General features: G+C 59.6%; 1 protein-coding gene across 1 annotated transcript; it reads left to right on the top strand.

Moving 5' to 3' along the window:
• Positions 1-3,794: 3,794 nt before the first annotated feature.
• TLX3 (T cell leukemia homeobox 3) lies at positions 3,795-5,968 on the top strand. The gene is made up of 3 exons (XM_021698290.1): positions 3,795-4,215; positions 4,569-4,812; positions 5,758-5,968. The coding sequence occupies exons 1-3, from the start codon at positions 3,795-3,797 to the stop codon at positions 5,966-5,968; spliced, it is 876 nt and encodes a 291-aa protein (XP_021553965.1).
• Positions 5,969-9,450: the final 3,482 nt, after the last annotated feature.

Here is a 9,450-nt window from a genome sequence, read left to right as displayed (position 1 = left end):
TGCCCATGGGCAGTTGGGAATTCCAACATCCTGTCTCCCATCCCTGAAACCACCCCTCTCTCGTCTATGTCTCCCAGCAAGGCCTCCAGCAGTTCTTCCCTTCCTCCCAGCTTCTCCATGGGGAAAAATGCACGATGCGCCGCATCCTGGAAATCTTTCTGGCCCCCACGACCGCGGGATCTTAGAATTTTCATTTTCTGATCTCCCTTCTGGTGCGTGTGCGTGTGTGTCTGTCACTGTTCAGTTGATAGCAGGCAGGAAGGGACAGCAAAAAATTACAATCTCAGGAACACCAAATGCGCATCAAAATGCATTCGGGCAAAAAGGGCTTAGAGGTAAATGTATGACCTTAAATATATTTATAAAAAAACAAGAAATATTGATAAATATTAACTAAATTTTCACCTCAACAAACCAAAAGGAAAATAATTAATAAAAATAAAACATTCCTCAAAGAGATGGCATAAAAAAGAAGGAACTAAAAGTCTTCTAAGACCCATAAAATAGACAAACCTTTGGTAAATATAAGAGAAGGCACAGCTGAGTAACACTGAGAATAAAGAGCAGAGGACATTAGCTCAGATTCGCAGGAGAGTTTGGAACTATGAGAGCATCTTCCCACAACATTGTAACAATGAATTTGAAAACTTGGATGAAACGGACACTCTTCTGGGCACCGGCTGCCAAATGTGAACGATCATCAGAATCACCTGGAGGGCTTGTGAAAGCAGATTGCCTAGCCCTACCCTGGAGTTTCAGATTCAGTAAGTCTGGGCTAGGGTCCAAGAATTTGCATTTCTAACAAATTCCCAGATGCTGTTGCTGCTGCTGGTCCAGGCATACACTTTGAGAACCCCTGTCCCAGGGACTACTATCTGCCCCCATTTACGCCCCTTCCTGGGCTGACTAACAGCTCCGCTCTGTCTGGGCTGGAAAAGAGGGGTTTGTGATCAGTGGCCCAAGGCGCCTACTGCTGGAAGATGGTGAAACCAGGCATCTCAGAAAGCTGGGAACCGGGGGTGGGGGGTGGGGGTGTGAGGCCGAGTTCTGTCCCATGCCTGGCACTGCTGGGTGCTTTCACCGGACGGGCTCATTTAATCCCACGACGTTGGTGCTGTTGCTTTACAAGACTAGCAACTGAGGCACAAAAAGAATGAGCGATTTCCCAAGCCCACAGCTGGTAAACAGAGGTCAGAATCTGATCCTTACGCACTGGCCCACTCATCGTGTGTGCCCTCGGGGCAGTGTTGGCCACACCACCCACTTCTCTTTAATTCTATGCCCACATACCTCTTGGGGTGTGCCTTGTCATCCCAATTTAACAAAGCCGGGAAGTGGGGAGGACAGGCATGTAACCCGGGGCTCGAGAAGCCAGAAGGGAAATTGATAGAGCTGGTCAGGCGCTTACCTGGCCCTGGAGAGGGGGGCTGAGAGCCGCATGAACTCTCTGACCCAAAGTGCCCTCATCAGGTAAAAAATGGGATCAATAACAGCCTTTCCTCACAGGGTTGTTGTGAGGAATAAGTACGTGCTCAGCCCCCTGCCTGGCACACACTAAGTTCTCAACCTACCGTGCTTCCACTGTTGTCTTTAAAGTTATTATTATATAATCCGGTTTCTCACAGGCTTGTCCACAAACTTTATCTCATTTACTTCTCACAGCCACCCTGGGGATAGCTATTACCTTTCCTGTTTTACAAATAAGGAAAAGGAGGCTCCAGGAGAGGCAATGAGGGACCAAACAGCCCCAGACTACCAGTGGCAGAGTCTGATTTAGAAGCAGGAGGCCCCTAGCATGGGAGCAATGACGTCGGCTCCATTTGAAGGTCCTTGGATCCCCAAGGGAGCAAAGGAGGGCTCATCCCGGGCCCGGGGCCGGGCACCCTCCCTCCTCACCCTTGACTCTCCAGTAGCCTCATTCTCCCCACCCAGCAAGAGCCAGCGACTTGCCCAGGGTCACACAGCAGGACGGTGACCTGACTCAGGAATGCGGGCCTTAAGATTGCAAATCCTGAGGCCTCTTGGTCATTGGGGGCAGATTATTAGGAAGAAGCCCCAACATGCTCTCTCCTGCCCTTCCCGGTCCTCTGGGTCTGATCCCACTGATAGACAAATACATTTTTCTCTTCAAGAGACTGAGACTCTGCAAATAACATAAAACTGCAAATAAATAAACAAGAATCGTCAGAATAATACGTCAACCATCCCCTTGGGGGTGGGGGTGGGAGGGCAGCCCAGCAGCTCAGTGCCTACTATGTGTCAGGCCCTAAGCCCTGCGTTCTCTTAGTATCTCATTCAAGGCTTACTGACAATCCCGCAATGCACGCATTGCCCATTTTACAAACAAGAAAACCAAAGCCTAAACATAGGAAGTCACTTGCTCAAGGTCACCGAGCTAGAAAGTGACCAACCCAAATGTGAACACTCAGTTCTGGGTAACCATATCTCCAAGCTCTCACCACATCCCCAAGACAGGGTGAGAGTGAGAGGGGCCTGGCCAGGTGTGCAGCAGTCAGTTTGCACCTAATGATGTTAGAATTCGTGGGTAGACAACGATTCTGTTGTCTCCCTCCAGGGTAGACAGCCGAGGCTGGCGCTGGGGTGACCGCCCAGCGTTCGGTCTTGTCCTGTCCTGTCCACGGTGCCCCTCGCCGGCCTCGACAGTCCCTGAGGGCGTGAGCGGAGCAGGGAGGGAGTGGTCCCAGCGCCCAGGCTGGCCTGCCAGCGGGAGGGACTCGCTGCTCCCGTTACCCAAAGAAATCCCGCTCTTTGCTCCAAAGATGAGCCGCCCCCGTGCCTCGCCCCTCGGGTACCCCAGGTCCCCACACCTGCAGTGCCATGGGCGGGTTCCCACTCGCGACCACAGTCCCCGTCCATCCTGCAACGAATTTCGAGGGCCTGGAGCCCCGCTCCCCACCGGGCGACCCTGGGTCCCTAGACCAGCCGGGCCCGGCACGCGTGGGCACCTGCCAGTCACACCTCGGTCCGCCTGGCGGGGGCCAGGGAGTGTCTCCAAAGTGGCCCGAGCGGGGGCGAATTCTCCCCACGCGGGTCGGTGTCCTCGGGAGCGCGGAGCATGCTGTAGTGCTCCCCTCACCCCGCGCGCTGGGAGCGCGGAGCTTGCGCCGGGTGGTGCGCTCCTTTCGTTGCTCCCGTGGCGGTGGAGGGTCCAAGAGGCTTCCGCGGATCCCACAGGGTCGTTCCGGGCTTGCAACTCCATTGCAATTGAAAGGATTCGCATGGTTTGGTTTTTGCCCAGGTGAAAAAATTTGGAAGAAAACGAAACCCCCCTCCGCAAACGACAATCTTACCAGCAGAGCACCCTGGCCCGCCCCGCGCTGTGGCCGGATAGCGGCCCCGGCCGGGAGGAGCGGGGAGCGTCTGCTAATTGCAGCTTCGTTAGATTTCGGGTTTGGGAGGCTGCGGTTCGGGCGCTAATATCCGCCGCCCATTATCCCGGCTAATAAATTTGACCTATTGTTCGTTTGTTAAAATGATGTCACCTTGGAACAGTCCCTAAGCTCCTATTTCCATGAATTAGGCCTTTATTGAAAGCCGGGAACCAATGGGAGGAGAGAGGCTTGTTGATCGCAGCCAATGGCTGCGGCGGGAGAGGAATTAGCAGCGGAAACTCCAGGTTCGGTTCAAGAAAGATGACACAGAGCCTGTCGGGCCCGCGCACTCTTGGCAAAGTTTCAGTGCAACGAGAGGCGCCGGGCGCTCCATGGCCGCGCCGTAACAGGGACCCAGCCGCCTCCCCGCCCAGCCCAGCCCAGCCCTTCCGCCCGCCCAGGATGGAGGCGCCCGCCAGCGCGCAGACCCCGCACCCGCACGAGCCCATCAGCTTCGGCATCGACCAGATCCTCAACAGCCCGGACCAGGACAGCGCACCAGCCCCGCGGGGCCCCGACGGCGCCAGCTACCTGGGAGGGCCCCCCGGGGGCCGTCCGGGCGCCACATACCCGTCTCTACCCGCCTCCTTTGCCGGCCTGGGCGCGCCCTTCGAGGACCCGGGATCTTACAGTGTCAACCTAAGCCTGGCGCCCGCCGGCGTGATCCGAGTGCCAGCGCACAGGCCGCTGCCCGGGGCTGTGCCACCGCCTCTGCCTAGCGCGCTGCCCGCCATGCCCTCCGTGCCCACGGTCTCCAGCCTGGGCGGCCTCAATTTCCCCTGGATGGAGAGCAGCCGCCGGTTCGTGAAAGACCGCTTCACAGGTGAGCAGGGCCAGCGAACAGGCACCGGGCCTCGGCCCTCCCGGGGCCAGAGGCGCCGCGCCCTAGGTGCTCCACTCTGGGAAACGATTCCGGAGGCCCAAGCGCGTTGGAGGCCTCAGCGCCCGGGGCCCCGGGCAACCACAGGGGGAGGAAAATCAGGGAGTTTCGGGGAAATAAGCCTACGCCCAGGGGAAGAGGGGGTAACTCCCGCCCGGCTTGGTGCCGCTGGGGACGCGAGGGACCAACGAAATAGCGGAGCACTCTGCGCCCCACCGGGCGGCACGGGGTCCGCATGGGGCCTGAACGGCAGTGGAGCCGGGCTGGGCTTCAGGGGGCCTCGTGTGTCTCCGCAGCGGCGGCGGCCCTCACGCCCTTCACCGTGACCCGGCGCATCGGCCACCCCTACCAGAACAGGACGCCGCCCAAGCGTAAGAAGCCGCGCACGTCCTTTTCTCGGGTGCAGATCTGCGAGCTGGAAAAGCGCTTCCACCGCCAGAAGTACCTGGCCTCGGCCGAGAGGGCGGCGCTCGCTAAGTCCCTCAAAATGACGGACGCGCAGGTCAAGACCTGGTTCCAAAACCGGAGGACCAAGTGGCGGTGAGAGAGGCCCGGCTCGGCCCATCTTGCACCCGCCCTTCACCCGCCCCGCGCCGCAGCCTCGCGCTCTCCCCATTCTGTGCTACCCGCTACCCGCCCTCCCAGGGCTGCGCCTCCCACGCTCCTTCCCAAATTTTATCTCCCTTCTCTCCTTCCCGCCGGCCTGCGTTTCTCTCTCCTCTCCCGCGCCTCGGCTTCTCCTCCATTCTCATCCCTGTGTCGCTCTCGTGCGCCTCTCCAACTCTCCGTGTTTTCTTCCGTCTCTGAGCCCTTTCGGTTTCCTCTCACCTGCACCTCCACCAGCAGCCGCGCCACCCATCCCCCACCCCGGGGTCTCTCGCACTCCCCTAATCCCTCCAGCTTGCCCTCTGGGAGTTCCGACAGTCCGCGCGGGCTCCATGTTCCCCCTCTGGCTCCTCATCCTGACTCCAGCCCCGTTTTTATCCGATCCCTATTTCCATCCAACCCGTGAACGGCGAAGCGATCGCGTTTTGGAAGAGAGGTTCGAGAAGGGCCTGGGAGAACTGGATGAGGCTGACCCGGCCCAGGGACACGGCGCGGGCAGTTGCAGAGCCAGCGCTCCCACCCGCGGACCCTAGCGATCCGACTGTCCGCAGGGCCGAGTCAGTTACACACACGCCCTGTCCTTGTTATCCCGCAAAAGAAACATCTTTGTTGTTGGCGAAGCCACAATACCCGGACGTGCAGGTGGGCAGCGGGCTGAGTCCCCTCCCCGCGACCGCCCGACACACAACAAAAACAAACGATGCCAACCCACTCCCCGGACGCGCGGGCCTCGGGCGCACAGCGCCAGCAGGGGTGCAGACGGGTCCTGCGCCTCGAGGCTCCCGGCTGGCCTTCGCTCCCGGGAGGGCTGGGGCCCCGCCGGCAGCCCCGCAGTGCCGGGTGCATTACGGTGCTGTCCCTCTCCCTCCCCCGGTGCAGGCGGCAGACGGCGGAGGAGCGGGAGGCGGAGCGGCAGCAGGCGAGCCGGCTCATGCTGCAGCTGCAACACGACGCCTTCCAAAAGAGCCTCAACGACTCCATCCAGCCCGACCCTCTCTGTCTGCACAACTCATCGCTCTTTGCTCTGCAGAATCTGCAGCCCTGGGAGGAGGACAGCTCCAAGGTCCCCGCCGTCACCTCTCTGGTGTGAGCCACCAGCGCGCACAGTCGCCAAGGACCGCCGCCCCCACCCGGCGGGGCGCCCCGGGCCCCCAGCCGGGCTGGGGGGGACCCGAGGCCGAGAGGGACAGGGGCCGCCGAGCTCGAGTAGGCCCCGGGGCGCGGTCGCATCCCCGCCGGCCGCGGAGGGGGGCTGGGCCCGGGCTCCGCGCGGCTGCACAATCCGAGCCCCCGCCCCGCGCCCAGTCCCGCCCCAGGCCCGGGCCTGACAAAGAAAGCGCCTTACGTTTCTCCGCCCCTCGCCCGCACCCCCCGGGCCGGGCGCCTGTATTATACTTTGTACTTTTGCCCAAACGTGTAAATAATAAAAGTTTTGGCTTTTTTCTTTAGAAACCGGCCACCTGCTTCCCCCGCGGGGGCCGCTGGAGGAGGGGCGGCCGACCAGGTGGCTGGGGGGAGCGCCAGGGCTGGGGCACCCTGCGTTTAGGCTGGGCCCACTCCTCTCCTTTTCCGTTCCTTTTATTTAAGTCGTTTTATTTAATAAAAAAGTTAGCTATTTCACTTAACGCCGCTTTTATTTCGTTTTCGTTCCAATAATGCTCGGCGAGCCCGGCCCTGCGCCCCACCCCATCGGCGGTAGAGGCCGAGCCGCAGTGTACGGGGGCGCGTCCACCTCTCCAAGCTTCGTCGCTTTTCGCCTCAGCTCCAACCCCGGCCCGGGGCCCCGGGGAGGATCCGCCGTGCAGGTCAGTGCGTGCCGGCCGCTGGCAGTTTGGGTGCCGGCGGGGTGGGGCGGACATGGGAAGGGCACTCAAGGCCGAGAGGTCGAAGGTCGGCGCCAGGCAGGGTTGGGGATGAAAGCCCCACCCCACCCCCCGGCGGGGACTTAGGTCGTCACAGGCCAGACCCACCTAGGGGGTGAAGGCACCGTGACCTCGAACTTCTAAGAACTCGGAGCCCTTCCCCTCCCCACCCCCCCCCCCACAACCCACTGACCTCCTCTTTTTCCAGTGAGGCCTCAGGCCCTGGGCGGACCCAAGGACTGGCAATAGGGTATCTGGGCGCACTGTGGGCGGGCTGTGTGCACAGAACCGGCGCATGTCCTGGGTCTCCAAACGCTCGGTGTCTGAAGAGTAAGCGCGGGGCACAAACCCAGAACATCTGCACACTCTTGGTTTACGTGGGACCGCAGGTGGGGCGTGACGTCAAGCGACGTCACCGCAGACTGGCGGCGTCACTGTTCAGGAGAGGGGCGGGGCGCCCCGAAACCCTGGAATACCGAGCCCAGGTGTGAAAGCAGCGAGGCCCGGTCCACCCAGCTTTACCTCGGCTCGAAAGCTGGGAGTTTTGGGATCACGGGACGGGCGGTGGGTGGTCCCTTCCAACAAGACACACATTGGAAGCGTTCGTGAACATTTCCTCTTTCTCCCTCATTTTTTCCCCTTTTATTCGGTCTTTTAATTTTTTTCTTATTTTTGGCCTCTCCACGATGTTCTCTATTTTCTACTCTATTCGTTACTCTGGGTCTCCGTGCTACTGTAACTTTTGCTTTTCCTTTACAGTTTTATGTTTCCCTATATAGTTCGTTCACTATTGCTTTTAGTTTCCCCGACTCTTTCTTTGTGGTATCCTGCCCCCCTTCTCTCTCCATTTCTCACTGTCTCGTCCTCTGTCTCTCTCGAGGTTTCTCTTCCTCCCTCTCTTCCTCCTTCCCTCCTCTCCTGTTTCCTTTTTGTTTTCTTGTTCTGCTCTCAGAATCTCTTCGCTTCTCTTTCTGTGTGTCTGTCTCTGCCACCCCCTCCTCCTGACCCGGCTCCCATTAGCTTCCTGAGGCGAAACAGTTCTGGGGCTGTCCCACAGGCCCTGGGGCCACCCCACCCCCCACCTCAGCACACGGCCTTCCCCCTGGCCAAGCGCCACCCTGCGGGCTCCGGGCTTTGGGCGCCTTCGTTGTACGCGGGCTGTGGGATCGTCTTCACTGGCAGGGCTCCAGAGACGGGAGGGAGTCTAAGAAACACAGAGGGAGCTCCCATGGTTGCTGCCTTCACCTCCACCTCCAAGCCCTACCCGCCCGGACTTATAGACACCCCCAGAGAGGAACTAGAGGGACTCAGACCTTCAGGTCTCTTTGGGGGGTGGTTTCTGGAAATGCTTCTCTTTTCTTCGCTAAAAAGCCCGATGAACGCCCCTATCGGGATGGGAAACGTTGGCCTTCGGGCCGGGGACTTAAGCATCTAAGAACGACCTTTGCCTTTGCTGGCTGAGCACCTCCTCCCCAGGGACTGGCGTCGCTTTCCAATTTCCCTCACTTTTTTTTTCTTTTTCTCTAGAATAAGGCATAGTGGTTTTGTTTATCTAAATTATTCTTGTTGTTTTGCCAGGATGACCCTCAATTCTTGGGCCTTTTCGGGGAACACACACACGTCTTTTTCTTCCTTCCTAGTGCCTCTGGTCTCTGACCTGGAAGCCCACCCGGGGTCTGCGTTCAGCTGAGCCCCGGAATGGGGACCTACGTAGTCTTGCTTCGGCTCTCAGGGACGTCAGTGTGTTTCCCCACCGGGTGCTTGCGGGGCTTTTGCCCTCTCTGAGCGCTTTGCCCCAACAAGCCTTGCCCAGCCAGAGACTAAGAGTCCCTCTGAGTTAGGGGGCTGAGCCCACTCGTGTGGGGCCGGGTCGCGACTGTGTCACGCCCATGCCCACCCAGAGCAGTGTGGGTGCCCCCAGGGGGTAGGACAGATTGCTGGGCGATGCGAGGTTGTTTAGTGCTGAACCCCCTCCTCCCGATGTGCAAGGCCTGGAGGTTGCCATTTCCACTGTGGCTGCGTGGGACTAGAGCCCCAGAACGCCCTGTTAAGGGTCATAGCTCCCACTCCCCACCCCCCGGAAGGCTGTGAGGCAGAGTGTCTGTGCAGAAACATCCAGATCAGGCAGCCGCCCCTAAAGCTGAGTGTAGGGGAGAGAGAATCTGGAATAGGCTGGGAAGCCCACATGGACGCTTTCTTGGCGATCCGCTCCCAATATTAGACCCCACCTCTGCCGGAGGAAGCGGCCCAGGCTCCAGAGGCAGCAGGTGCGTGTGGACGCCCAGCCCACCATGGAGGGAATTAAGGACCAGAAGCAGTAGGCCTCTGGGTAAAGGCTGAAGACCCATTTGCCGCCCTTCCCCAGGGCCTTCTTTAGCCTCGGTTCAAGCGTCTTTAAAGCCGCGCCCATTTTACAGATGCAGGACTGGGAGGCAAGAGTCAGCTTGTCGGCCTTCGCGGACCGTTCTCGCGGGCATTCCTCGCGCGCTGGTTTTGGGCAGGCAGGGAGGTCTGGGCCCCAGGCGTCTGCCAAGAGGGGTGAGGCTGCCCTGCCCAGGGGCGAGGAGTTAGGCTGTGCTCAGCTTTCCCTGAGAGGCTCCAAAGCCGGTAGAGTCTGGGAGGACACGGCCGATCAGAGAGACAGACAGACTTGCGCGTGCGCACACACACACACACACACACACACACACACACACACACACACACACAC

Source organism: Neomonachus schauinslandi, chromosome 7 (genome assembly GCF_002201575.2).
Source record: "Neomonachus schauinslandi chromosome 7, ASM220157v2, whole genome shotgun sequence".
Taxonomy (NCBI): domain Eukaryota; kingdom Metazoa; phylum Chordata; class Mammalia; order Carnivora; family Phocidae; genus Neomonachus; species Neomonachus schauinslandi.
Note: the sequence above shows the minus strand (reverse complement) of the source record. Positions and strands in the feature narration are given on the sequence as shown.

Bases quoted from the DNA above. Each gene is read 5' to 3' on its own strand.
- TLX3 (XM_021698290.1), top strand. From the start codon at position 3,795: ATGGAGGCGCCCGCCAGCGCGCAGACCCCGCACCCGCACGAGCCCATC. The intron at 4,216-4,568 runs GTGAGCAGGGCC...GTGTCTCCGCAG, and splicing joins CGTGAAAGACCGCTTCACAG to CGGCGGCGGCCCTCACGCCC. The intron at 4,813-5,757 runs GTGAGAGAGGCC...CCCCCGGTGCAG, and splicing joins AACCGGAGGACCAAGTGGCG to GCGGCAGACGGCGGAGGAGC.